Source organism: Rhineura floridana, chromosome 17 (assembly GCF_030035675.1).
Source record: "Rhineura floridana isolate rRhiFlo1 chromosome 17, rRhiFlo1.hap2, whole genome shotgun sequence".
Classification (NCBI taxonomy): Eukaryota; Metazoa; Chordata; class Lepidosauria; order Squamata; family Rhineuridae; genus Rhineura; species Rhineura floridana.
The window spans coordinates 8,590,469-8,618,379 of record NC_084496.1 but is presented as its reverse complement, the minus strand read 5'-3'; the positions used below and the strand labels follow the sequence as shown (position 1 = coordinate 8,618,379).

General features: G+C 45.7%; 1 protein-coding gene and 1 pseudogene across 1 annotated transcript; one reads left to right on the top strand and one right to left on the bottom strand.

Annotated features, from left to right (window-relative positions):
* The first annotated feature begins 14,602 nt into the window (after positions 1-14,602).
* Positions 14,603-26,999, top strand: LOC133371954 (transmembrane protein 100-like). The gene is made up of 2 exons (XM_061600022.1): positions 14,603-14,631; positions 22,390-26,999. The coding sequence occupies exon 2, from the start codon at positions 22,636-22,638 to the stop codon at positions 23,008-23,010; it is 375 nt and encodes a 124-aa protein (XP_061456006.1). The 5' UTR covers positions 14,603-14,631; positions 22,390-22,635; the 3' UTR covers positions 23,011-26,999.
* Positions 17,910-18,028, bottom strand: LOC133372193 (5S ribosomal RNA; annotated as a pseudogene).
* Positions 27,000-27,911: the final 912 nt, after the last annotated feature.

Sequence of the window (27,911 nt, the reverse complement as noted above, 5' to 3'; positions counted from 1 at the left end):
AATCACCTTGCCCAAGAATGGTAAATTAGAGACTGGGCGGAAGTTGTTCAGCTCTTGGGGATCCAAGGAGGGTTTTTTTAAGATGGCTTTATCACCGCCTCCTTGAGGGCTAATGGCATTGCACCCTCTGTCAAGGATGCATTTACCACTACCTTGATCCCTTCGCTCAGTCTCTCTTTGCAACTCATAATGAGCCACGAAGGGCAAGGATCAAGCAGACAGGTGGTTGGCTTCACAGTACTGAGCACCTTGTCCACTTCCTCAGAGGGAAGAGGCTGAAACCGATCCCACCGGACCGGAATGCAACTGGCCGACCCTGGCCCACTTCCTGTGTCCACGGCGAGCGGAATCATGCTCTTCAGGCGCTCGATTTTACCAGCAAAGTGTTTAGCAAATTTGTCACAGGAGATTTTCGATTGCTCCATGGGTTCCTGAGCAGCTGGACCGACCAGGCTCCGGACTACTTGGAACAATCTCCTGGGACAACACTCTGCTGACGCAATAGAGGCAGCAAAGAACTCCCTCTTGGTTGCCTTTATTGCCACTTGGTAGGCAGCTATTGCTGCTCTAACCAGTGTCCGATCGTCTTCAGTGCGAGACTTCTGCCACCGGCGCTCAAGTCGTCTCACCTCCTGTCTCAGACCCCGCAACTGTGTTGTGTACCAGGGCGCTGTCTGAGTTCTATTCAGGGCGAGAGGACGTTTCGGAGCCACCCTATCCAAAGCCCCAGTGATCTCCCTGTTCCACTCCATCACTAGGGCTTCGACCGGGCGACCTTCAGTCAGCTCCATATCACCCGGCGCATTCAGGAATCCCTGAGGTTGCATCAGGCATCTGGGGCGGACCATCCTAGTAGGTCCTTGTCCCCTGCGGAGGGTGTGTGGTATTGAGAGGTCTATATTCACCAGATAGTGATCTGACCATGACACACGGTTAGAAGAAACAGCCCCCATTTTCAGAACACTTCCCTCCCCTCCTGAGACAAACACAAGGTCAATAGCATGACTGGCTACATGGGTGGGCCCTGTATTACTAAGGTGCAGATCCCACAAAGTCATGGTTTCAATGAAATCCCGAGGGGCTCCCGTGAGGATAGACTCGGCGTGTATGTTAAAATCCCCCACAACCAAGAGGTTGGGGGAAAGCAACCGCACGCTCGAGACCACCTCGAACACCTTGGTTAGGGCATCTGCTGTGCAGCGGGGTGGGCGGTACACAAGCAGAATCCCTAAACTGTCCGTTGGGCCCAACCTCCAGTACATGCAATCAACAAACTTGGTCTCATGGAGAGGGGGTCTGGCGAAAACCAAAGATCCCCGATAGATGACTGCCACACCCCCTCCCCGCCTACCAATCCTCGGCTGCTGTGCGTACTGGAAACCGGCTGGACACATGGCCTCAAGTATAGGAGCTGAGGCCTCATCCAGCCAGGTCTCCGTAATACATACCAGGTCTGCGTTCACATCCAAGATCATGTCATGGATGAATGCTGTTTTTTGTACCACAGACCTGGCATTACACAACAGCAGTCGAAGGTTGGATGGAGTCCTGCATCCCCCAGTTATCTTTTGGTCGTGAGCAGGTCCGGAACAGGGGATGGATATTATGCATCTATCCCTTGTTCCCCTATGCTGGCGTGGCCTGCCACTAGCGCCTCTCCAGGATCTGCCGCCTAGCCTATTAATATCATGGCTTCCCACCCTTCCCACAGTTCCCCCCTCTGATCTACACATATCTCCCTCCCTGTTCGCCTATCAGGCAGGCCCTTACCCTGGATAACTATGTCTCTCTTACCCACATGTGGGGTTGTTTCGCCCACAGCTGGTGGGCTTTTCGCCTCACACCACTCCTGGGCCTCCACCCAGCAACCATCCCCACCCCTCACTACCCTCCCAGTCTCGCTCGTCGTGGCCAGACGTCTCTTTGTTTTCGTCTCCTCCTCTCCTCCTCCCCTCTCAAGGCCTCTTCCTTGAGGGCGGCTGGCGAAAGCCGCACCGTGTCGTGTCACCGACACCGTTGGCCAAAAAGAAGGGCGCCTCGTGCCAATGTCGCGGTCCAAGAAGGGCGTGTTGCGCTGCACCACTGATGTCATGGGCCAAAAAGGGTGCGCCACAATGTCACTCCGCCGCCGATGTCATGGGTCAAGAGGGCGCATCAATGCCACAGGCCGAGGAAGGCGCATCATATTGCACCGCCGATGTCGTGGGCCAGAAATGATGCACCATACTATGCCGCTGTCACCGCGGCCGAAGCCAGGAGTGCGTCGCGTCCTTCTCCCAAGTTACCACTCCTCCGGAGCCACCAGCAAGAGTTGAGCTGCAGCTGCTCCCTTCTTCGCGGACAGATCTGTCACTCCTCCACTCCACTCCAGCCTCCACTCCACTCCAACCGGACGAAGCCGCCCAAGATAACAAGCAACGCTGCCTCTCTGCTCAAGAGGGAACGCCGCCCCGCCCCGCAGGAGGCAGCCAACGGCTGCGGCGGCAGCAAGAAACACCGTCCAAGGAGGGAGCGCCGCCCGAAAGAGGGAGGCAGCCAGCGTCTGCAGGAAACGCCGCCCGAAGCGAAAGCGCCGGCCCGCCCCACAGGAGGCAGCCAGCTGCAGCAGGAGCGCCAGCCGCAACGGCAGCAGGGAGCACCCCTCCACCCAGCCGGACGAAGCTGCCCAAAGGCAGCAAGCAACGCCACCTCCCCACCCGACGTGGAACCGCGTCAATGGCTTGACTCCAGGGGTGTAGTTGTCTTTGGGGAGGGGTGTTTTAGACCCTCAGTGTCCTACAAGGCAATCGGCATGAAAGGAAAATATGCAATCCACTAAGAAGAGTTTTCTAACTTGCTTCCTTGTCCTTTCCTGGTGATTGGAGCCAACCAGAGTGAAAGGAGGTAAGCCAGCCACTAAGAAAACTCTTTTCAGTAGCTAACACTCTCCCTTTTCATGCTGATTGGCTCCTAGGGGCATCTGTTGTTGTGGAAGAAAGCATTAACAAGAATCTCATTCTCAACCCAGCAGCAAAATAAAAAAAGGGGAGGAGGGTGTGTGGCTGTGATTATCATGAAGGGACCCTGCACTTCTAAATTTGTCACTACATGACTGCCTGACCCAATATAAGACAGCTTCCAATTGGTCTCTTAAATATTAAGAGTGATTGTTTACATAGTCTTATTTCAGGTCTGTTGACTAATAAATTGATGACTATTGACATAGCTAGCTAATATTAATATATTAATAACACATGGCTGGAAATGTCAGGGGTTTGAGCATTAGACATAAATATAGGTTATACACACTCATTTAAAAACCGCAGACAAATTAAAATATTCAAATACAACAGTGGCATCACTAGGGGGGTGCAGGGGGTGCGGACCGCACCAGGTGACACCATCAGAGGGGGGTGACTCTCAGCTTTAATTTTTTAAAAAATTAAGTTTCTAGCTAGTCCGGTTTTTGAGATATACATAAAAACGTCAGCCGCCCCCAGTGGCGTCACTAGGGGGGTGCGGACCACACCAGGTGACACCATCAGAGGGGGTGATTCTCAGCTTTAATTTTTAAAAAAAATTAAGTTTCTAGGTGGTCCGGTTCTCGAGATATACATAAAAACGTCAGCCCACCCGTTAAATCTTTTTTTAAACTACTGTATAGCACTTCATAGCTTTAACCCCGCCCATTCAGGATTGCAGCCAATCAGTGAAGTGTTTGTTTGACCTGTGGCAGTGTCTAGTAAACCTCATTGCAAGGCCAGAAAATGGTGGTTCCCCCCCCCCGTTTATCTGAAAATCTCATAAATTGGGTAAGTATATACATTTCAGTTTTTTCCCCTCTTGTGTGTAGGAGTCAGATCCTGGGCAGTGTTTTCAAAACCTTCCCAATACTTGCTTTTGTGGGGGTAAAAGCATTGCTAATCCCATATCTCCAGAGTAAATCCCATTGAATTCAATAGGATTTACTTTTGAGTAGACATGGTTATGAATGTGCTGAAAATCAATGGGACTTTGGAGTGAATGTAAAAAAGAATTGTGTTGGTGTTGTCTTTCTGTCCCCCCCCCTCCTCCAGTCCTATTTTAAAGCAAGTAGGCAGGGCTTACTTAGGTATTACAGTTTTTATTCTGTAGGAAACTAATACTGATTTTTTTAAAACTAATACTGATTTTTTAAAAACTAATACTGATTTTTCTGCAATGACCAACTGGTTTGACAATAAACTATTATATGGGCTGTATGTATTTATACATCTGCAGTGTGTGTGTGTAGTCTTTCCAACAACCCTGTGAGGTAGGCTTGGAAACCAAGGCAGCTCACAATAAGAAATAAAGCCATTTAAAATCCAATAACCATAAAGCAAGAATAAACAGTTGGAAAACAGCCTAAAGAGGCATTTTTCTGAATTTTGGGTTGGGTGAATGAAGTTTATTTATTTATTATTTGATTTATATCCTGCCCTTCCTCCCAGTAGGAGCCCAGGGCGGCAAACAAAAGCACTAAAAGCACTTTAAAACATCATAAAAACAGACTTTAAAATATATTGAAACACCTTTGAAAATATTTTTTAAAAGCTTTAAAAAAACTTTTTTTTAAAAAAAAAAGAAAAGGCTTAAAAACATATTAAAAAGCAATTCCAGCACAGACTCAGACTTGGATAAGGTCTCAATTTAAAAGAACAAGTTGAAAGAACAAGTTCCTTATCACTTGAGGCTGTAGTTCTCTGCACACTTCCCAGTTTGAGTAAGCCCCATTGAATACATTGGGACTTGCTTCTGAGTAAACAAACATCGGATTGCACTATAAATATATTTAAAGATTTTTAATTCATAAACATATTTGAGAGTCATGTTTATATAAATATTTCTTCATACTGTGTCCCAATAAATATTTGATTTCACACTATGGTTGTAGACGATTTTTTCCTCTACATTTTAAGTGTGCCCTTCTTCCTGGGGGTGGTCATGGTTCTCCATTGTTTTCATCCTGAGGGGAGGATAGGCTGAGAGATGGTGAGTAGCACATTTAAGGTCTCTTCACCTCCCCCCTTTTTTATTTGTATTTATTTTATATTTCTCCAATATCTTCCCCTGGCTGTTCTTATGTATTTTAAATATTTTTAGATTAAATAAATAGGAAATCATAATTGTGAACCTCTCTAAAAGCAATTTACCTATCCTTATGTTTTGGCAAAGTGATGGTGTGAAGGTATGCTGGTAGAACAAGAGACCATGTTTGAGGCATGTTATAAGGTGTTTGATGACTTTGTCACACATTACTTTTTGAGACCTGTAGATTCATGTTGGAAAGAACACGTGCACATATTGAATGGTGGCTTGGGTGCTGTTTTTTCAGTCTACGCTGCATCACAAACAAGCAAGGTACAGCAGCTTTTTCCTTGTCGCCCTGTTTATGAGTTTGCTGCCAAAAAAAATAATGGTTGCGGCTTTGCTTGTTAATGTTTTCTTTAGGACACATCTTGGTGCTTGCAAGTTTAGTTTAGTTTACCGTTAAGCTGAAAGCTTTGTGAAATAAAAAGTGAAACTGATCATCCAGAGGGGAGTAATGGTGTGAATGAAGACTCTCAAATACTGAATAATGCATGGTATGAAGAAAATGGATAGAGAGAAGCTTTTATTCCTTTTTCGTGATAGAAGGGTCTGGGGGCATTCAATGAAGAAGAGTGGGGGGAGATTGAGAACAGACAAACCAACAAAAAAGTCCTTCTGAGCATAGTTAAACAATGGAATTTGCTATTGCAAGATGGCTTTAAAAGAGGATCAAACAAATGCATGGAGGATAAGGTAATCCTAACTGTGATAGTTATTCTCTGCCTCCACTGTCAGAGGGAGATTAATTTTTTTATTTTTCTATTTATATGCCAAAATGGCTCCTAAGCGGTTTACAACACAAATCAGTTATGAAATACATACGTAGTTAAAATACCAGACACCAAATAGCAATTCAATTAAGACTTCCTTAATTAAAATATACAGAACACACAAGTTAAAAACATGGTAATTAAAATAGTTTAAAAACAATCAAATCAGTTAATAAAATCAAAAGTTGGAGTGCGGAGGAATGCGTGCCTAAACAGGAGCCGGTGGAATGCCAATACAGATGGAGCCTCTCATATTTCAAGAGGGAGGGCATTCCACAATATAGGTACAATCACGGAAAAATCCTGCCTCAATGTTATTGCAGTGCTGCTGAATGCCAGTTGCTGGAAATCACAACAAGGAAGAAGCCTGTTTCACTCATTTCCTGCTTCTGCGCTTCCCATAGAAATCTGGTTGGCTGCTGGAGGCAATAGAATGCTGGAGTAGACAGTCCTTTGTTCTGATCCAGCAGGACTCTTATTATTTGTCAGATGATTTGTCCATCTAGAGCAGTATTATCTACTCTGACTAGCAGCCGTTCTCCAGGGCCTCACACATAATGTCTTTCCTGTTACTTGCTATCAGATCATTTTAATTGGATTTGAATCTGGAACTTTCTCTATGTGCTCTATCAGTGAGCTACAACACCTGACTAAACTGTCACAGATTTATATACTAAAAGCAATCTTTCTCTCTGTGGTATGGGTCCTTTTGTAACCATCCATCACAAGGGAGAGAGATAGGCAGACTTGTGGGAATCCCAAGGTTTCAGAACTAGAAAGAAAAAAATAGCAGGGGAGGGGGAATGCAATGGCGAATTCTGGGAAAGGACATGATTGACTAACTGGAACCCTGAACAGGAGCACTCCACACTGCAACATTTTGTTGCAGGTTCCGCTTGTGATTTCTTTTTAAAAAAATAACAAAATTGCTTCTTTCTTTGTTGCTGTGTCCTCCCATTCTTTCCACTGGGGCTATCTAAATGCAAGTAAATCCAAGCTGGTTTTGACAGAGCTTATTTCCCAGTAAATATATTTACAAATGCTTTTTCCACTGAAACGAAACCATATATATATTTTAAAAACCCATACACACAGAATCCTTCTCTTTTACATGCTAGTTTTCCATCTGCAGTAAGTTTTTATTGTATAAAAAAGCATGCCATTGGAGCATGGTATTATAGCTGCCATGCTAAATGGAGGCAAATGTTTGGCCGCTGTTTGCAGGGGCCTCTGAAAACCACATAAAGGGTGGCTTATGCACAGCTTTACACACACACACACACACACACATCTTGGACTTGGCTCAGACTTACACTATGTTCTTCTGCAGTTGTCAACCTGAAAATGAGCTGTTGCTATTTCCGCCGCCTCCTTCTCCACCTCTGACGCTGAATCCTTTGACAGAGCTAACCAAGGAGGTCGTGTGAGCCTGCTGTTCAGCTGAAAATAGCAGGGAAATGTCACCTAGAACTTGTCACTATCTAAGAAGCCTTTGTTGGTTGAGAGGAAGATGACATTTCCATGCTATTTTCAGAGCCACACTTCCTGAGGCTCCTGTGTTATTAAGACAACACTGTAATCCCCCCCCCACACACATCTTGACTCATCAACATTAGAGGCAGAGAAAGGCCTTCTAAGCCCATGCCCCATGAGCCAAGGATTGCATTCTCTTATCCCAGGTCTTCAGTTGGTGCTTTTATCAGTTCCTAGCTGTGCAGGTTTCCAGGGAGCAGAGCTACGGGGTGGAGGCAGAGGTTGGAATAGACCAGGGGTGTGTGGAACCTCAGGCCCTGGCGGACAACAGGCCTCCCTGTGTGATCCTCAGGAATCTCTCCAAACCACATGCCCTCCTCAGCAACATCCTCTCTCCCCAGGCCATAACTCTTGCCATCCCTACTTCATACCTTCTTTGAATGTTTTTTAAAAAGGGCTTGAAAAGAACCCTCTGCTGTTCTTTGAAGCCTTGGCCATCAGCTGATTGTCAGCACTTCAAAGCACTGTGCAGGTCACTTTGCCCTGTGCTTTGAAGTCCCAGTGACCAGCGGATCAGTGGCACTTTTGTCCCAGACACCTTTTTTCCTATCCACACCTGAGATCATATATGATGTCAGATGATTGGCTGGTGGGTGTGGCTTGGAAAAAATGGCCTGCCAGGTGAAATGGCGAGGCCTGGCAGTCTTCATTAGTCCTGCGGGCCAGAGGTTTTCCATCCCTGCATTATAGTAATTCAACATGGAGGTTACCAGAGCACGGATCGGCAAGGCTGTCCCTATCTAGAAAAGGACATATCTGATGAATGCTGCGAGTCACTAAGCCCACTCCCCAAGGATAGCAAGACCAGGACTGAGAATTTGGAGGTCAGATAGAAGCATGGGGGAGAGTTAACCCCAACTTTCTAAAGCACCATAGCTCTGATCTCCTACTTCAGGGCTTCAACAGCTGCTCTTAATTAAACAATAATAATGGCAGGTGATTATGATAGCCAGCGTGATGTTGTGGTGTTGGAGTAAGATCTGGGAGTCGAATCCCACTAAGTCATCTAGTTGCCATGGGCCAGTGATGCACATAATTCCTGACCTACCTTGCAGGGTTGTTGCAAGGATAAAATGGGTGGGGATGGGACAGTGTCCACTGCCTTGAGCATCTTGGAGAAAGGGTGGCATAAAAACATTTATAATAAAATAAAAACAATTATTATAATAATAATCTTTATCAGGGATTTCCTCTAACACATCTCACTATGCTTCGAATTCTTGGATGAAGTAAAGTTTGAACTGGGGTCTGGGGAACTTCTTAGTTCATAGCTCATTATTTCAATCACCACTAAATTAGTTTTCAGTGTGGGTGGGTGTGGTTGCCTGGCTTATGCACTCAAAACAGGTTCTTTATTATTATTATTATTATTATTATTATTATTATTATTATTATTATTATTATTATTATTATTATTTATACCCCGCCCTTTCCCCAAAACTGTAACGCAGGGCGGCTTACAACTAAAAATGGGTATATATGAGCATGGCCTGCTCCTCCTCCTGTGGTTTTCCAGGTTGAGGCCAGCTGCACATACACAACCAAAGAGCACTGCTGCCACATTGTTAATGTACACCATGCTCTGGGAACTTCCTGACTGGATTACCGCAATGAGCTCTATGTGGGGCTGCCCTTGAAAATGACTCGGAAACTTCAACTGGTCCAAAATACAGCACCCAGATTACTGGCTGGGGTTCCATTTAGAACTCATATAACCCGTTTTAAAACAGCTGCACTAGTTGCCAGTATGCTTCTGGGCCCAGTTCAAAGTGTTTAAAGCCCTGAATGACTTAGCCTCCAAATATCTCAAACACCGCCTCCTTCCCTACAGATCCTCTCAGGTGTTAAATTGGCAGAGGCCCTCTTGGTAGTTCCACTGCCCTCAGAATTTGTTTTTGGGGGGGAGTGGCAAACTGAGAGCGAGCATTCTCTGTGGGAGCCCCTAAGCTATGGAATTCCCACAGAGGTGCATCCGGCAGCTTGATTGTATAGTCCTATGCTGAAGATGCACTTCTTTACCCTGGCCTTTGACACCTGAGATGTGTATGTACTCGATTCCAACTTATGGCGACCCTATGAAGAGGGTTTTCACGAGGCTGAGAGGCAGTGACTGGCCCAAGGTCACCCAGTGAGCTTCATGGCTATGTGGGGATTTGAACCCTGGTCTCCCAGGTCGTAGTCCAGCACCTTAATCACTACGCCACAATGTACATTTGCGGAATCCACCCTGTTCGCGTGACTTGTTTTAAACTTATCTTAATATTGTGTTTTTAGATTGCTACAACCTTCCCTGAGACCTTATGGTGAAGGGCAGGTAACAAACTGAAACAACAACAACAATAATTTTATTATTGTTTTTAAGATGTTTTAGAATATTTTTAGTGTTTTTGTTTGCTGCCCCGGGCTCCTACTAGGAGGAAGAGTGGGATATAAATGTAATAAATAATAAATATTATAATTTTTATTTATTTATTTATTTATTTATAGAATTTATTAGTCGCCCATCTGGCTGGCTGTCCAGCCACTCTGGGTGACGTACAACATAGGCATATAAAACCTAGACACTGAAAATCTAAAAACAATGAAGATAACATCTAGCCCACCCCAAAAGCCTGCCTGAAGAGCCAGGTCTTCAAGGCCCGGCTGAAACTCATCATAGAAGGGGCATGGCGGAGATCATTTGGGAGGGAGTTCCACAGGGTGGGGGGCCACAATTGAAAAAGCACTTTAAATATTTAAATATTATTATACCTGCAATGGGTTGCAAGAAAAGCTTCCTTTCTCACATTTGCGCTTTTCATGCACCCCTCCCAAGCAAAGTTTTACATCCTCTTTGCAAAGACTCCACTGATTTTGCCAGTGGCAAAAAGAGGTGATGGTAAAATTAAAGAACATATGACACAGAGGTGGGGAGAGGCTTAAGGTGCATGCTGATGGGGTGCAATCACACACACACACCCTCTGGTCATCAGATGATTAGGGAAGGGGTACTCCCAACTGATCTCCAGTGACAAAGATGGATCCAGGAGTACCCCCAGACTCCAAACCTGTTCTTTCAGAGGGAGTGCAACCCCACCCAGAACAGCTGACTGGCCAGTATCCTGGACGCGGGACCCCCCCCCCCATGCCTCCATCTTCTCAAGGTTCAAACTCAGTTTATTGGCCCTCATCCAGTCCACCACCACGCCCAGACAGCGGTCCAGATCATGCACAGCCTCCTCTGACTCACGCGTTATGGAGAAACAGAGCTGCAAGTCACCAACCCTGCTTCCACTAGAGGGCAGCAGAGCCTCATTATCTTGCCATTCCCCCCCCCCTTTCGTTACGTCTAGCGCGTAGCTGTAAACGGACTGAACGACCCTGCTGGCCCATCCATCTCTCCCTCAAAGGTGCTTGCAGATGGGCACTCAGGTATTGGCTTCTTTCTCTTCTTGCAGAATGAGTCACACAAACCCAGTTGCCCTGATAAGCGTTTTGTGCTGAAAGTAATGTTACTAATGAAAAGTACATCCTTACATTGGTCAGTGCAGTAACTGACCAGATGCAAAGGAGGTATTTCCTGCCTTTTAGATTGCAATCCTGCCTGCAGGGATTTTTTTAAAATAACTGATCTTTAAGCCACACTGGGATTTTTTTCAGCTGAACAGCAAGGGTAGAAACACTTACTTTAAATTAAACTCCTCTGTCTTTGAGGGATTTTTTTTCAACAGGTGTGGTTTTCACCAGCCCACCATGACCAGCTTCACCTGTCACAATTATTTCTGCAAGTCTACAGGAGGCGTCCTGTTTTTCTTTGCATTTGGGCACTTTAACCAGCTTAAGCTGGGAAGGAAGGGACTTCAACACCTTTTGCAAGCCACACCGTAACACTCAGGTATGCTGAGAGGCCGATCCTATGAACAATTACTGCATGGCAAGGCTCATTGAATTCTGTGTGATTTTTTCTTTCATATGAGTGCATTCAACTGCGGCCTTAGGATTCAATTAAATAAGGGGGACCTGCAACAAAATGTTGCAGAGTGGAGTGCTCCTATTTAGTGCTCCAGCTGGACATGCCTTCTTTCCCGAGACTCCATTCCATTTCCCCTCCCTCCTGGTTTTTCACATGCACCCCCATCAGTCAGTCAGCATTCTGTGCCCACTGTGCATGCTCAGTCTTTATTGGCTTCTTGCAATAGCCGGCTGGAATGGAACTTTTGGGTTTTCCAAGTCCAGACTGCTTTCCCCCTTCTCCTTTTGAACCACTTGACAAGAGAAGAGAAAGCCTCCAAGCTAGACTGTTTTACAAAAGGAAATCCTGGGAACCTTTCACCATCTCCTCTCCCCAGATCATTGAATGCTTTTACTTTTGCAAAGACTCTTTTGTTTCTCTCTCTCTCTCTCTCTCTCTCTCATAGATTCCAGACAGGAATTAAACAGGACTTTCTTTTCCTTGTTCTTGAATGGGTTCAATCAAGCTTGTGACCTCCCTCTCCCCCCTTCCTTTCTTTCCTCTGTTTCTCTTGTGGCGTCAACCACATTGATTGCTTTTGCAGATGCTGCGTCTGTCCTGCAATGCTTTCCTGCGTCACTGGCTAAAATGAGCTTTGTTCCTAGAAAGACAAATGGGTAAAAGGTGATGTTTATGGTTATGATGTTGGCGGAGGCATAGCAGGGAAGCCAAGAGCAGCCAGCGTACTTCTTCCCCCCTCCCATTATTTCCATTGCTGGGAAAGGCTGAGACTGCAGCAGAGGGACATGGAGGTTTCCAAAGGAGCCGCATGTCAATGGGCCCAGGCATGCACAGCGGCCCCATTGTGTGCCCAGATAGCTCTTGCATGCCAAGAAGGAGACAAGGGCCTTGGAGTCAGAACAGGGCTTTGCTCAGGAACTAAGTGCTTCTAGTGGCAAGTTCTGGGTTGGCAACTCACTTGACAGACATCAGGGACTCATGAGGAACCTTTGGCCCTCCAGATGTTGTTGAACTACAACTCCGATCATCCCGGACCATTGGACATGCTGGATGAGGTTGATGGGAGTTTACTACATCTGGAGGTCCCCCAGCCCTGTCATAGACCAATGTTTCCCAACCTGGTACACTCCACAGTTTTTAGACACCCCCCCCCCAGCATTCTCTGTCATCGGCCAGACTGGCTGGGGCCGATGATGGGAGTTGTAGTCCAAAACAGGTTGCAGGGAGTGGTTGGGAAGGTTGGTATTGATGACAGAATGTTAGGCTAGGAGTGGGAAGATCCAGGCTCAAATCCTCATTAGCCACAATGCTCCTGGGGTGACCTCTCTCGACCTACCCTACCTTGCAGGGTTGTTTGGGGGATACAATGGGAGGAAGAGAGAGCCACGCCTTTCCTAGAAACTCAGTCTGGGATTAAAATGGAATAAGCAAATGAAATACAGTGCGAGTTGACCAGTGTTTCACAACCAGCATACTTCCATGCTGGGCTTATAGGCGACCTCTGCTATCTCTAGTCCACATCTCCAGTCCACCGTGGATTGCAACAATCCTGTCCTGTGGAGGTTGTGAACCTACAGAGAACTGAGTCAGAGCGACCCTTCAGATACTGTAGGAACCTAGGAAGCTGCCTTACACAGAGTCAGACCATGGGTCGATCTAGCTCACTACTGTCCACGCTGTCAGCAACTCTCCTGGGTTTCCAGACAGGAGACACTCACAAGTCCTACCTAGAGATACCAGGGACTGAACCTGGAGGGACATTCAATGCCCCACTTTGCACCTACCAACCCCTTGAGTGTTTTCTTGCATGGATAGAAGGTGCCTTTTAACTCTGATAGTGCTTCTTGCATATCTGGATGGAGGGCGGAGAGAAGGATGTGAGAGTCAATTGACATCCACCTACTTTTGTTTCTGGCCCTGCCCGCAGCTGGCACGTGGCCCCTGGAAGGTTGTCTAGAAGGGAATGCAGCCCTCAGGCTCCTTAGCCCTGACTTATGCAGGTGGCATTGCCTGCCCTTATCCCAAGAGAGGCCTGGGGAGCTACATTTGGCTCCCGAGCATCCCTCTCCCCTGATCTAGGCTAGCCAGAGGCTATACAACCAGCAGTCTAAATGTTAAAGACTCGATTTCCCCTGCAAGCCAGGATGAAAAAGCTAAGCAGATGGTTAAGTGGGCACTTAGGGGTGCTGTAATGTTGAACAGTTTACACAGCACTGGAGATATGACTCACCCTTGGATTGCTGTTCCGCTTCTCCTTCCTGGCTACTTTCCTGTATGACTTTCTGCTGAGTCTTGATGATGGAAGCGTCGCAGTGCCATTCATCCAGCATCACTTACACCGGCACAGTGTGGAAATGTCACAAGGTTGTATGTTGAGTCAGCATGCTCCAGATATGAATGGCTGCCCAAAAAGTCACAGTGTGGGGAATTCTGCCCTGGTATGTATGTCCTGGGCTCAAAATTTATAACAGAGTGCAGTTTAGGATGAGCAGCCTGGCTTTTAGAACAGGGATGGAGAAATATTTTCAGCCTGAGGGCCGCATTCCCTGGTGAGCAACCTTCCAGGGGCCACATGCTGGTGGTGGCATGGCCAGAAGGAAAGTGGGCTGAACAGTGGGTGTGACATCCCTTTATACAGTAGGGTATATCCCAGCCACACAAAGGTCAGCAGCTTCTACACACGCATGCACACCCACACCCACATCCAGCCGAGCAAGAAACACTAGGCAAGGAACAGGGGATGTGAGAGCATGCTTAGGATTGAAGGCTCTTCACTTTAATTTTCCATTTTTTAATTGTTGGATTTTTATTCTTTCCTCAATTATTGTTATGTGCCTTCAAGTCAATGATGACTTATGGCGACCCTATAAATCAGTGACCTCCAAGAGCATCTGTCATGAACCACCCTGTTCAGATCTTGTAAGTTCAGCTCTGTGGCTTCCTTGATGGAATCAATCCATCTCTTGTTTGGCCTTCCTCTTTTTCTACTCCCTTCTGTTTTTCCCAACATGATTGTCTTTTCTAGTGAATCATGTCTTCTCATGATGTGTCCAAAGCATGATAACCTCAGTTTCATCATTTTAGCTTCTAGTGACAGTTCTGGTTTAATTTGTTCTAACACCCATTTATTTGTCTTTTTCACAGTCCATGGTAATTCCACAGGTTAGAAGAGTTGCCTTGATTGCCCTTGAGTCCTGAGTTTGGGCTCATATCCTGATATGGCTAAGCAAGAGCACCTCAGCTATCTTTCCAACATCCTTTTCTCATGAGACTCTCGCCAGCCAGGTTAGTCTGTTTTCACATTGGCATACAAGTCTTCAAAAGCTTGCAAAGTGCCAAGCATTTTGTCTAAGCAATGGATGGGCATTTAAGTCTGTGGTTTAAGCCTACCCACTTAGAAAAAATCATGGGACTTCCAGTTTTAGCCAAATCATGTCCCCCATAGTTTTCTAAAGCAGTAGCTAAGAGGGAAACCATAAAAGGTAAGGGGACCTACACACTATGGCCTACAGACCATACATTTAAGCCCCTTGGTTTTTTCCAAAAAAATAATGGGAACTGTGGTTTGTTAAGGGTGGTGTTTGTTACAAAGGCCCCTTAACAAACTACAGTTCCTAGGATTCTTTGGGGGAACTAAAGTGCTTTAAATGTGTTGTTAATGCTTAGTTGTGGATAAACCCAGAATCTGTAGTATTCTGAGCTAGGGCAGGAAAGATATTTCCTATGAGGAGACGGACGTATACATCACAAAATTACAAGGAAGTTATACGCAGGTATTCAGAAGGAGGCAAGTAGTGGGGCCACTGTAGGAAAGCTGGGAAATGCACAAGGTAAGATGTAATATATCCACCTGGCACCAACAGTATTTGTGGATTTCCTTTGGAAATGTCTCAGCCAGCCAGAAACCGGTGAAAAAGATAGCAGAAAGGCTGTGATTTTGGTACTTTGGACAGCTCCCTAGTGGTGAAAGCTGGATTGTGCATGAAATAAAAGCCACATGCAACTTGATTTATGTACAGCAATGACTCGTACAGCCCAGCAGAAACCTGTGGCAACTTATGTGATTTTTTAAAAACAAAAATATTATTAAGAAGTGAGTTGCTTATAATGGCAAGATTTGTTGCTTAGATGTGAGTTGCTTATAAAGGCCTGCTCCTTGGATAACAATTATCACGTAGTGTTGTAACTTTGTCCTTTTAACTGATCAGTACCACTTTGCATTGGGAAGGGCCATAAGTCAGCAGTAGAGCATCTTCTCTACATGCAGAAGGTCCCTGGTTCAGCCCCCAGTGTCATCTCCAGGTAGTGCTAGGATTTTCCTCTGTCTGAAACCCTGGAGACCTGTTGCCTAGTTAGTGTCTTTGGCGATCACTTGTGGCCGAGTAAGATTGTCTTCCAAGATAAGGTCTTTAACAGTGGGTTCGTAAGTGACTGTGGAGGCCAATTCTTGATCCACACAGCCTCCCACAGTGAGGACATAGGTTTCCAGATGGAAGACGGTCGCAATGAGGATTTGTTTGATGTGCCTTCCGCTTAGCTCATTTGTCCCTTTCGCCAGTTAGAGTAGACAACGCTGAGGCTGTGAACACACTATCTGCCAGAGCAAAGCATTTCCATTAGGAGGGGGAACGGGTTGATCTACTGATCAGTTGCAAAATCTCTTTAAAGCTGACTTTTTAAAAAATGCACTCAAGCTGCTCCCACCAGGTTTTACAGTAAAAGGGGCAGGGTTTGACTAGCATCATGCACCTCTGTTTTCAGAAGAGAGAGGTGGAGACGCACCGGAACTGGCAGAACAGGGAGTGTCTCTCTACCCTGAGCTACTGTAGATGGACGAATGGTCTGACTCAGTATAAGGCATCTTCCAATTGTCAGAAAAGGGGTGGAGAAGCCCTATTAAAATACCCTATAATGCTGTGATGTTTGGCAAAGGACACTAACTGTTTACACTCTGGAAAACAGCAAAACAACAGAGAGCTGTTTTTAGAGCGTGCATGTGGGAGGGGATGATCTTTATTCAAGTTTCTTTGTTTTAGAAAGCAGTAGAATAAAGGATTAAAATGACTAATACAGTCAAGACTTTTAGACTTCAGGTCTCAGGGGTAGGGTTAGTTTCTTTTTTTAAAAAAACAACAAGAACTTCATGATTTTATGTTAAGTGGCATGATAGCTATATGCTGCTTCTAGATTCAGAGGCAATGTGCTGCTGAATACCATCTGAAACCCTTCAGGCCCTGCTTGTGAGTTTCTTAGGGTAGAAACACACTCACTGTTCTGCCAGTTCCAGTGCAGCTCTCCTGAAAACGGGGGCACACCGATGCTAGTCAACCCACTCCCCTTTTTTACTGTAAAACCTAGTCAGATCAACTTGAGTGTTTTTTTTAAAATTCAGCTTCAAAAAGAGTTTGCAACTGATCGACAGATCAACCCATTTCCCCTCCAGGTTTGGCTAATGGAAAGAAACACTTTGCTCTGGGGACTAGTGCTTTCACAGCCTTAAGAAGCATCTGGTTGGACACTGTTTGAAACAGGATGATGCACTAAACCAGATGCGGGGAATCTCTCACCCTGCAGACTCTGCTGAACTACAGCTCCCATCATCCCTGGCCACTGGCCATCCTTGCTTGGGCTAATGGGAGTTGTAGTTCAGCAACATTTGGAGGGTCAAAGGTTCCCCACACCTGCACTAGATGGATCTTTGGCCTGGTCCAGCAGGGCTCTTTCTCTGCTCTTATCTTCTAAGTCAGGGGTGGGGAATCTGTGGTCCTCCAGACATTACTGGACTACAACTCCCATCATCCCTGAAACATTGACTATACTGGCTAGGGGATGGAGTCCAAAAAGAGCTGGTGGGTGCACAGGCTCCCCACCCTTTGGGGAAAAGAAACCCAGAGATATCACAAGTCTCTGAACTTCTAAAATGAGAGATGGTGTACCTGAAACCTCCCTCTGAGCCGGAAGCAGCACTTTCCCTTAATAGGCAATGAGCAATTGCTGGTTTTGAGTTTTTCTTGATTCTGAAAGGAGCTTTGCAGGTGCTCAGGAAAAAACTCTTATTACTTCACAGATCCTGCAGGGTTTTGTGTCACGGCACTGAAAACAGTTTTTGAAGGCAAACCAAATGCCTCGCATTAAGTCCTAGAGTTCATCTTGTAGGAGTGACTGTGATGGATATAGCCAGCTGGCTGTGAGAATGGTTTGTACTGGGCAGGGATAGGGATTGGTGGCCCTCCAAATGCTGCTGGATTCTGACTGCCAGTGGAGACTGCTCCCTGAAAGTTCAGACTAAAACCTGGAACAGATTCATGGCCCCACTGACATTGGAGTCTCCAGTCTCCACTGTCGACTTCCATCATTGACTTTCATCTGGAGGGCCACAGGTTCCCCAGCCCTACTGTGGGAGATGGTCATGTCACTCATTGACCCAAGTCACATGCCTTGTTGTTGTTATATGTCTGCAAGTTGATTATAACTTATGGTGACCCTATGAATCTTCTTTTGGACATATTCATAATGTTTTCATGGTAAGAGGTATTCAGAGGTGGTTTACCATTGCCTTCCTCTAATTACGGCACCCTGTATTCCCAGGCGGTCTCCCATCCAAGTACTAACCAGGCCTGACCCTGCTTAGCTTCTAAGAACAGACAAGATCAGGCATGTGCAGGGTAGTATGGCAACAGGCAGTCTCATGCTTACTATTTTTTTATTTCATGCACAGTATATCTTATCTTTCCTCCAAGAGGTAGAGGCAGCATACATGATCTTCCCCCAACACAACCCCATTTTTATCCTCACAACCCTGAGCAGTAGCAACTGGCTCAAGGGCACCCAGAGAGCTTCATGGCTAAAGGTCAGAGCCAACTAATGTCCATTTATTTCAGTGGGTCTAGTCTGAGTAGAATTAACTTTGGATGCAATCCTAAGTGGAGACTTGAATCTCAGTGTCCCTTGTGCTTGTCCAGTGCTCTATCCCCAACACTACACTGGCTTCATACAACAAACAACTTAAATTCAACACAGGCATAGCTGCTGGAGACAAAAGGGAGAGGGTCATTCATAACCTACTTGCTAAAGAAGCAGATCCCCCTCATTGCTCACTCCAAATTGCAAGCCCGGCTTGGGAGTTTTTATAATGATCAAGTCTGATCACATGATCTGCCCTGGCCTATCAAGTTCAAGAAGGGGGCCTCACTCTTCATATTGCAGTTCTCTTCTTTGGCCACCAGGGATGCACATGCGCACATGGAGATGAACTGGGACTTAGATGTGCTCAGCTCTGGTTGATTCTTTTTCTTTTTAATCCATTGTTTTATTTCAATATTAGCTTCAAATTCAACAGGAATGGGCTATATTGAGGAGAGAAGGGAAATAAAAATGTTTAGCATATTTATAGTAATGATAAATCAGAGCTTGGAAAAGTTACTTTTTTGAACTACAACTCCCATCAGCCCCAGCCATGGGAGTTGTAGTTCAAAAAAGTAACTTTTCCAAGCTCTGTGATAAATAACATAATAGTAACAGCAAAAACAAATTTGGATAAGCAACGATGAAACACAGTTCTCTGTTGCTGTTTTATACAGAGAATTTAAAACTGTTTCTGAGCTTTTTTTTTTTTTTAAAGTAGTCAAGAGGGAGTCAATGAACATACGGGCACACCATTTCACTGCTTTTTAGCGCCCCAGATGCTTTTGCCAATTTGCACATTAAGCAGGGAAGTTTTGTGTCACAGGCAGCAGCAGTAATTGAATGTGCCAGGCTGCCAGCTCTTCTGCTCTAGGGAACACAAGAGGCCTTCTGCAAACTGAAGTTTTGCAAAACTTGACAGATGAAATGGTAGACTCATATGTCAGAAACTGGCAGGTTCATGCCGAGGGTGAATATGCCCCGGGGAGACAAAGGTAACAAAAGTCTCTCTGGATGGTGTTTGTTTATTTATCTATCTGCAGCATATGTACCCCTTCCTTTAGCCAAAAGGGGTCTCAGAGCAGCTGTCAAAAACTGGTTCTAAGATGGCCCTGCACTCAGGCTCATAATCTAAAGGCATGGCACATGAGGAAAAAAGGTTGGGAGGGAGGAGGGAAAAGCAAGCTCTAGCACAAGTTCTTCAGGTTGCAGTTCTTAAAGTTCCAGCACAACAGGCTTTTTTTAAAATAACATTTTTATTTCATTGTTCTCATATCATCTTATCTCTTTGCTAACTAAAATATGTTATCTCTTGCTAACTAAAATATGTAACTTGTCCCCGGGTCCTCCTCCGTGCCTGAGGACTGGAAAGTGGCAAATGTAACGCCAATATTCAAAAAGGGATCCAGAGGGGATCCCGGAAATTACAGGCCAGTTAGCTTAACTTCTGTCCCTGGAAAACTGGTAGAAAGTATTATTAAAGCTAGATTAACTAAGCACATAGAAGAACAAGCCTTGCTGAAGCAGAGCCAGCATGGCTTCTGCAAGGGAAAGTCCTGTCTCAGTAACCTATTAGAATTCTTTGAGAGTGTCAACAAGCATATAGATAGAGGTGATCCAGTGGACATAGTGTACTTAGACTTTCAAAAAGCTTTTGACAAGGTACCTCACCAAAGACTTCTGAGGAAGCTTAGCAGTCATGAAATAAGAGGAGAGGTCCTCTTGTGGATAAGGAATTGGTTGAGAAGCAGAAAGCAGAGAGTAGGAATAAACGGACAGTTCTCCCAATGGAGGGCTGTAGAAAGTGGAGTCCCTCAAGGATCGGTATTGGGACCTGTACTTTTCAACTTGTTCATTAATGACCTAGAATTAGGAGTGAGCAGTGAAGTGGCCAAGTTTGCTGATGACACTAAATTGTTCAGGGTTGTTAAAACAAAAAGGGATTGCGAAGAGCTCCAAAAAGACCTCTCCAAACTGAGTGAATGGGCGGAAAAATGGCAAATGCAATTCAATATAAACAAGTGTAAAATTATGCATATTGGAGCAAAAAATCTGAATTTCACATATACGCTCATGGGGTCTGAACTGGCGGTGACTGACCAGGAGAGAGACCTCGGGGTTGTAGTGGACAGCACAATGAAAATGTCGACCCAGTGTGCGGCAGCTGTGAAAAAGGCAAATTCCATGCTGGCGATAATTAGGAAAGGTATTGAAAATAAAACAACCGATATCATAATGCCGTTGTATAAATCTATGGTGCGGCTGCATTTGGAATACTGTGTACAGTTCTGGTCGCCTCATCTCAAAAAGGATATTATAGAGTTGGAAAAGGTTCAGAAGAGGGCAACCAGAATGATCAAGGGGATGGAGCGACTCCCTTACGAGGAAAGGTTGCAGCATTTGGGGCTTTTTAGTTTAGAGAAAAGGCGGGTCAGAGGAGACATGATAGAAGTGTATAAAATTATGCATGGCATTGAGAAAGTGGATAGAGAAAAGTTCTTCTCCCTCTCTCATAATACTAGAACTCGTGGACATTCAAAGAAGCTGAATGTTGGAAGATTCAGGACAGACAAAAGGAAGTACTTCTTTACTCAGTGCATAGTTAAACTATGGAATTTGCTCCCACAAGATGCAGTAATGGCCACCAGCTTGGATGGCTTTAAAAGAAGATTAGACAAATTCATGGAGGACAGGGCTATCAATGGCTACTAGGCGTGATGGCTGTGCTGTGCCACCCTAGTCAGAGGCAGCATGCTTCTGAAAACCAGTTGCCGGAAGCCTCAGGAGGGGAGAGTGTTCTTGCACTCGGGTCCTGCTTGCGGGCTTCCCCCAGGCACCTGGTTGGCCACTGTGAGAACAGGATGCTGGACTAGATGGGCCACTGGCCTAATCCAGCAGGCTCTTCTTATGTTCTTTACCCAGATGCTCCGTACAGAATAATAAAAAAAAGAGTAACAGTATCAAAACCAAATAAAACACATAAAGACACTAAAAACGCAAGCAGGCACACTCAGCCAAAAGAGTATATGCAGTAGGCATTTTTTAGCTGAGCCACTGATATGTCTTCCCTCCCCGATCCTGCAAATTATTATTCTGGTTTTTATGATGTGTTTCTGCTGGACGTTTTTTAGTTAGGTTTGCTTTTCATTTTTGGTGTGTGTTCACGTGTGTGTTCTCATCTGCAAACTGCCTTGAATTTGACGTTACTGTTGGGATATGATAATATAGAACAGAAACATCCAAATAAATAAAATAGACAAATAAAGAATCCAAAGCAGCTTTCAAATAAAAGAAAAAAAAACCTAATAAAAACAAGAAGTTAAAAACACTTAAAACAAATGGATAAACCACAAAGATGTAGATTTTGTCGTTATGGGTGGAGTTCAGGTTTTTTTTAATTGTCTTAAGCTGTAACCCACTCTGCGTTCTCCTGGAGAAGGGTGAGTGATAATAATATCCAAATAAACCAAGAGTGGGAAAATATGGGGCGGGGCAAATGTGGCCCTCCATTCCTCTCTAACTGGCCCTTAGAATTCTCCCTAGGCCACACCTCCTCTCCCCAGGCCACACCCCTCGCTGGCCTTGCTTCACAGCCCAAGCGTTTTTGCTTAGTTGGAATGTGTTGTGGTCTGGACCTCTGATAATGCCTCTTGCTTGTCTGGACAGAGGACAGAGAGGAACATGCGAGTGTGCATAAAAACTAGCCTGCTGTACAAAGGGAAAACTTACATTCATTGTTCTGCCCACTTTTGCCTCTGATCTCACCCACCACTGGCATGTGGCCCTCAGAAGGCAGTTCAGAACAGAATGTGGCCCTTGGGCCAAGAAAGGTTCCTCACTCCTGAAATAAACAAACGAACAAAGGATCCAAAGCTTCAAATGCATCCCAAAAATCAGAAATTAACTTAAAATAAGTAAATAAACCACAAAGATACACAAGAAGTATTAAAACATGGGGGGGGGGACAGAGCAGACTGCAATAGAAAAGATGAAAAGCCAGCAAGTTGCAGCCTTCTAACTGGGGCTCTCTCCAAGAAGTGTTTCCTCACAGTTCCTCTGAAACAGTTAACAGGCTCAGAGCTCCCGCCCACAGGTATGATATCACTTCTTCCATCTGCCAATCGCCTCTCGATGTTGCAGCAAAACAGTCAGTGGAGCCTCAGCTGAGAGCAGAAAGCAAGCAGCAGCAACAGCCACCAGAGAGAATCTGTCAGACTCCAAAAGGAGGAGGAGGAGAGAGAGGAGGGAGAACACAGGACTTTGCGTTTCTTGTTTCTCTACTCACTGGCAGTGAAAGCTGCATTGGAGGCAGGAGGTCCAAAGCGATGTCATAATTGCAAACCCACCAGGCTTGCGTGGGCACCTCCCGCTGTGCATCTCGACAGGATGATGGGCTGCAAGTCCAACTCGCTCACTTGCTTGCAAGGAGGGAAGCCGGCTCTTCCTGTAGTTGCTGCCAACACAGACTCCACGGCCACGCTCAACAAACTGGCCCTGGCCACAGGGGGCACTGAAAAATCCTGGTACCGCTGCGTCTTCCCCTTTGGCATCGTCTCCTTGGTCATTGGCATTGCTGCCACGTGCATCACCTTCACCATCAATGGGCCGCAGATGGACATTGCCAAGGTGGTCTCCGTGGCCACCCTGATCTTCGGGGTGGGTCTGCTAGTAGGCGCCTTGGTCTGCTGGCGGGCCAAGAGAGAGCGTCAGCGCAAGAAACAGCAAGAGGAGCCTGTCCCCTTGGAACAAGGGGCTCTATGATGCAGGCATCAAGCCAGAGCCCCAGCAGGTAGACCAGTGGCTGGCGAGAACCCTACCTTTTCCTTGTACCCCATGGCAGAATGAGGGGGAGCCGGGAAGGGGGCTTTGAGGTCACCCTCCAATCTTTTTGGAGAGCGAGAGAGAAAGGAGAGTGGAACCTGGCAGTGTGTGGGCAACTTTTGTCCTGTTTTTTAAAAACATGTTGAGCAATGCTTTGAACAATGATGGGACTCGGCCCGTTCCAGGAAGGATGGTGAATAATGGGAGCCAAGTGGCAGGAATGGGTGGCTGGCTGCTGTGTGTCAGGCTGTTCCCCCAGAAAAGTCGCCCTCACCTTGGGTTTGCAAGCTTCATTGCCACACAGAACTGCTTGTTTACAAAGAGCCCCAAGAACAACTCCTTTTAACCACCACCATCAGCACCAGCACCAGCAGAACTAGAGCAGGGAACGTGACTCTTCCTTCAAGGATGCTCTCTGCTTGTTTCCATCACAGCTATGCATATCATTGACTGACCACAGAAAGAGATATCTATTTTTTTTTTAATGATGAAGATCCTGGAGCAACATTCCCCAGGGAAACACGAGTGAGTGATTCTAAAAAGTTCCCAGGCTTCTGCGGGACAAACGATGGGGTTCTGTTGTTTATTCTGCAGGCTGAGAAAGATGACAGACTGGGGTTCCAGTTGGTGACAGCCAGACCTAAACTCTTTTTATGGGGGGGGGGGAGCCCAAGTTCAAAGGTTACGGTCAGGTTTCTTTTTTTCTTTTTTTTTGAATGAATGAACAAATGTCCTCCCTCCATCACTCCTTAGAGGAAGTAAAAAGAAAGAAGAAATATCCCTGTTCTCTTATGGGGAAAGCGCACAGTGGCAGTGAAGAGTCAAGACAAGTTACATGATCTCATGAAACATGGGGCACCTGAAACTGCAGCTGAATCTTGCAAAGTGGTCCGGCTTCACTGTGAGGCAACTGATCACTGAGGAGTGCAGCCCAGTTCATGAAAGAAGAGGTTGACCTCATCTGCCCTTCAGTGCAAAGTGCTGCATCCCAAGAAGGATTCTAGTGCTGGTAGAGATAGTAAAGGGCTGCGTTAGAGCTTTGCCCACCTGAGTGGAAATTCACAGTCATGCGCCACCAACCCATGGAGTGTGCATTGTGCCCCGAGTTGGTTGCACATTGACAGGATGCTGACACGGCAGTGGTGAGGCTGTCCACCGCAGGCAGGTGTTCCACTAATTGTCAGAGAAGCAATGTTGGTGTGGGTCATCCCAAACGGTGACATTCCTGATTTAACTGATGTAAACCGTAGCACGGGATAGGCATAAGAGAGAGTAAATGTAAAATGCATTACAGGTGGCTTCATAAGGGGAAACAAAACAAAACAAAACATGATGCCCTGGTTCCATCTTCCAATGTTGCTCCTGGGAAAGTGATAGGACTGGAATGAGGAATGTATGCATTCCTTACTTCTCTGTACTTTCCCCCTTAACCCGACCTCCCTGGTACAACTTTTTTCAGCAGGACACTCCCATAATCTACAGCTGTGTTGACCAGCAATCCAAGGAAAGTCTCCTTTTCCCTGTTGCACTCAGTTCTCAGTTGGCCTCTAGCAGTACCCAGGCAGGCTGCTAGCTGTACAGGGAAGGGAACTCCCCCCGCAGCCAGCTGCTCTTTTGGCTTCTCAGCACCTGGAGCTCATCCACATATGCACATGCAGCTGGAAAGAAGTGAAACCGGACTCTTTGTAAGCCTAGGAGCTGGAAAAAGGCATCATCTAGGACAGGCGTGAGGGGGGGAATGATGGAACTGGGAACGCTTGTTGTGCACATCCATCACGTTTCTTGGCTAACTCTTTCATGGAGTGCTGCTGGATCCTTCCTCCCTCCCCAAGGGGGGCTCTGTTATGCCTGGCCGAGATGTAACATATGTGTAAGTGCAAACTTGACTGTGCCGGAAGGGAAGCAGACAAGAGGCGGCAACCCTTTGGGGCCATGTCCAGAGTGCAAACTCCTGCCCACCTGATTGGCACGCTAAAATAGGGGTGGCCTACATCTATTCTCTTGGGGGCTGCTCAATCCTCCAGACTTCATTCTGGGCAGGGGAGAGTGCATAAGGAATTTTGCTGCAAAAATACAAACACCTAGCAAGTAGCTCAATGGCAGAGCCCCTGCTTTGCATGCAGAAGGTCCCAGGTTCAATCCCTGGCATCTCCAAGTAGGACTGGGAGAGACTCCTGCCTGAAACCCTGGAGAGCCGCTGCCAGTCAGTGTAGACAGTGCTGAGCTAGATGGACCAATGGTCTGATTCAGTAAAAGGCAGCTTCCTGTGTGGACGGGCTTCATAATAAAGGTAGCACCATCTGATCATAAGGGATTGGCATCTATCTCGTCTGCTCAGGCATGACACTTATATATAAATATAATATTATTACAATATTTTTATCCTTCCCTTTTTCCAAGGGCAGCATACATAATTTCCCTCTTGTATCCTCCCAATAGCCCTGCAAGGTAGGCTAGATGGAGAGAGGGTGATTGGCTCAAAGTCACCCATCAGTTACCAGAAATTTGAATCTGGGTCTTCCTAGGTGAAGTCCGACACTCTAGCTCCTGCTTCATCACACACATGATGCATCTTCCACATCACATGCATGTCGCACACATCTCTTTTTGTCCACGTGTAAGTAATTTCTATATATCTGGTATGACTTTTATTTCTTAGAACTTGAAAACATTTTGTTTTCACCATGAATGAAACTGTGGGCAATGTTTCGCCATTCTTTGATTAGAACTTTGGTGGGGCTCCAAGGGGCCAGGTAAAATTCCCTCAAGTGTGTACGTGTGTAGATCTTGCCGCCCTGGACTCCTACTGGGAGAAAGGGCGGGATATAAATCTAACAAATAAATAATAGATCTGCCCAGAGGCTGCCAGTTGGCCATCTCTGATGAAGGATGTTGTCTCACACATGAGAGAAGGCAAGCACCTTTCTCTCCAAGAAACCAGACATGCTGACTGTATGTGTGGTGCTGAGCCACATGGGGGCTCATGCTAGCCATGTAAAATGATGGAGGGGGAAGCATTTTGCTTGCCTGCAATGTGGGCACTGGAAGTGCCGGGACATCATGTTGGATCCCCAGAACTGGAGCTCCAAATGTGTCCTCCTCAGTAAAAGATGTGAGTGATAACTTTCTTGGAAAGTGGGGATGAGGCCATAGCTCAGTGGAAGAGCACGTGCTTTGCATGCAGAAACTCCCAAGTTCATTTTCTTTTTGGTAAAGTCAAGGTTATTTCCAGACTAAGGATAGCAGAATCTGTCCATTTTGGTCCCCTCAGTTTCTCATTTTGCCAGTCTTAAATTCAGTTCCCTGCATTTCCACAACAATTCACTGGTGTTGTTTAAAATCCAGATGAAAATTCTTCAGCATTTTAGTGTGAATTTCTTCTAAGAAACGTGTTTTTGTAAGCTGCTCTTCTGCAAGCAATATGCATTTTTGTATATTATTTTCATTAATATGTTCAAGCATGTTTGTAAATATTGTTTTGTTGGAGAACTGCATTGCAAAATTCCAAAAAGGGCAACTTTTGGAGGATGGTTGTGTGTCGGTTCTCACGTTGTATCAGAAAATGCAAATTTGATAGAGTCGGCATTAAATGTGAACCAAATCAAATTTCTCTCCAATTTCCCGGCCTACCTGTTTATTTGAGTGTACATCCTGACTTTCTTGCACAAAGGAAGTGAGAAGGTTAGACCATGTAGGCTAATTATTGATTATTCATTCTGATTTGTTTGTGGGGAGGTTATACAAGGTTGCATCAAAGCAAGTATTATCCCACACTTCCAAGTGTATTTCCCAGTTAGGATTTTACTTTCCTTATCACAAAAAGTGAGGGGGGGTTGCGGGGAGAGCAGTCTTGCTGTGCAAGAGCACCAAATCAACTTTAGTTGCACAACCTGAATTTGCCGGTATGTGATTGCATCACACCTCAAAATAGCAACAGTCTGGTAGCATCCCAGATAGCAGATTATGGGAAAGACTCCTACTAGAGAGCTACTGCCAGTCAGGGTAGGCAATGCTAGGCTAGATAGGCAAATAGTCTGACCTCATATAAGGCAGCTTCCTCTACAGCATAATTCTTACTTTCATCATATGTGACCCATGCTTTTCAGAGAGAGAGAGAGAGGCAGAACCCTCAAACAATTTTATAAGTTTACATGAAAACTGAGCCTGTGACAAAGCCAGGATGTATGTCTCCCCTGCCTTTTCCAAGAAAGATCTTTTGACAGTTTCCAATGCTTTGTTCTGTAAGTCAAGAATTCAGAGCTAGTCTATTCTTGGTTGTTATAGTCTCAGTTTCCACCGAGAGGTGGGGTGCTTCGGAGAGAAGAAAAGACACCTTTGCTCACCCAGGAGAATCCTTTCTTTCCTTGCACAATAGAGCAACACCCTGCCATGGTTAACTCCTTGCTTTTCCACTGTTGCAAGAGGCAGGCGGGCTTTCTGTAACGAGGCTGCCAATAGCACATCTGCTTTCTCAATTTCTCTGCACTGGGTAATCAAATATATGACCTCCCCACCCCCAGCATGGCATTTCCTGAGCTGGAAAGATCTGTATACAGTTTTGTTGACATCCCTGCATGGTTTTCAAGCCCACGAGCCAACAGGCAGATTTCAACATTCTTGGGGTCCATGCAGATATACCTAACTTTGGGAGCTGGTGCATATTTTTTTCCTGCTGAAGGGGTGAGCTCTGCTTTCCTCCTCCTTTATTTCTCTACTGATGTATGTATTTGGCACTGAATTCTGGGCCATAGCTCAATGGAAGGACACCTGTTTTGCACTCAGAAGGTCCCAAGTTCAACCCCCGGCATCTCCAGGTAGGACTGGAAAAGATTCTCTGACTG